Source organism: Colobus angolensis, unplaced genomic scaffold (genome assembly GCF_000951035.1).
Source record: "Colobus angolensis palliatus isolate OR3802 unplaced genomic scaffold, Cang.pa_1.0 Scaffold96, whole genome shotgun sequence".
NCBI lineage: Eukaryota > Metazoa > Chordata > Mammalia > Primates > Cercopithecidae > Colobus > Colobus angolensis.
The window spans coordinates 3,641,213-3,642,540 of NW_012123598.1; the positions used below are offsets into that span (position 1 = coordinate 3,641,213).

General features: G+C 55.0%; 1 protein-coding gene across 2 annotated transcripts in view; it reads left to right on the top strand.

The window, feature by feature from the left end:
* Positions 1–813, top strand: part of LOC105504899 (leukocyte immunoglobulin-like receptor subfamily B member 3) — a 141,738-nt gene extending 140,925 nt beyond the window's left edge. Inside the window, exon 8 of one of the 2 annotated variants that reach the window (XM_011932542.1) lies at positions 287–813. In XM_011932542.1, coding sequence (XP_011787932.1) covers positions 287–423 — 137 coding nt within the window. In that variant the 3' untranslated portion in view covers positions 424–813. The remainder of the gene's footprint in view (positions 1–286) is intronic. The other variant, XM_011932543.1, reaches the window with a different exon arrangement.
* Positions 814–1,328: the final 515 nt, after the last annotated feature.

Below are 1,328 nucleotides of genomic sequence, written 5' to 3' on the forward strand. Positions count from 1 at the left end.
AATCCTCCAGCCCCTCCTCCCTCAGACCCACGATTCCCAGGCCCCAGTGCCTCTTCCCTCAGACCCAGGACTCCAGGCCCCCAGTCCCTCCTTCCTGGACCCAGGACTCCAGGCCCCCAGTTCCTCCTTCCTGGACCCAGGAGTTGAAACCTCCATCGACTCCCCCTCAACTTTGAGACTGAGGAGTCAGGTTCCCAAGTCCACCCCAGGCTAGAAACCTGGAGTTCAGGGCCCAGACTTCGGGGTCCGGGAGCTGACGGCCCGTCTCTCCCGGCTCCGCCCGCAGACTCTAGCTCCTCCGACTACACTCAGGGGAACCTTGTCCGCCTGGGGCTGGCCGGTCTGGTCCTCATCTCCCTGGGCGCACTGGTCACTTTTGACTGGCGCAGCCAGAACCGCGCTCCTGCTGGTGTCCGCCCTTGAGCCCCAGGGGCGCTGCAACCCGAGAAGACTTCCAACCTGAGTGGTGGAGAAGGTGGGACCCTGGGCCGGACTGTCCTTTCCCGCAGCCACGCAGCCCTGCTGGCTGAGCCCTGAGGAACCGACCTTCGACACCCTTGTGCCCTGTGCTGTAGCTTCTTTCCGGGCCTTTCCCAAGGAGTAGCTGAGTGGAAGGCGCGATCAGTGGTTAAGACTTCCAAGCCGGAAGACAGAGGGTTCGAATCCCAGCGCTGCCGTCTACTCACTGTGGTGTTAGTAGCAGCTACAGAGAGGTAGCAGTGAGAGGGGAAGCCAACTGGATTTCCTGGGTCGAGTGGAGACTTGCAGAACTTTTCTGTCTTACAAGAGGATTGTAAAATGGACCAATCAGCAGGACATGGGCGGGGACAAGTAAGGGAATAAAAGCTAGCCAGCAGCAGCAACCTGCTCGGGTCCCCTTCCAGGCTGTGGAAACTGTCTTCTCTTTCTCTTCACAATAAAGTTTGCTGCTGCTCACTCTTTGGGTCCATGCCATCTTTAAGAGCTGTCACACTCACCGCGAAGGTTTGCAGCTCCATTCTTGAAGTCAGCGAGACCACAAACCCACTGGAAGGAACCAGCTCCGGACACAGTGGCAGCATTGAGAAAGCGCCCTTCCCAACTCTCTCTCGCCTGGACGGTCAAATGGATGCACTGATAAAACCCATTTCATAGGATTGTTGTAGGATTCAGTGGGTAATACATATAAACATTTAAAACAGTAACTGGCCCTTAGTAAGTGCTCGATAAATGTGAGCTACCCTATTACACTGATTTCTACCAGACTCATTGCTGAAAGGAAGGTCTCACCTTTTTTCCATCAAGCATAATCAAGCACAACTTTTTTTTTTTTTTTTTTTTTGAGACGG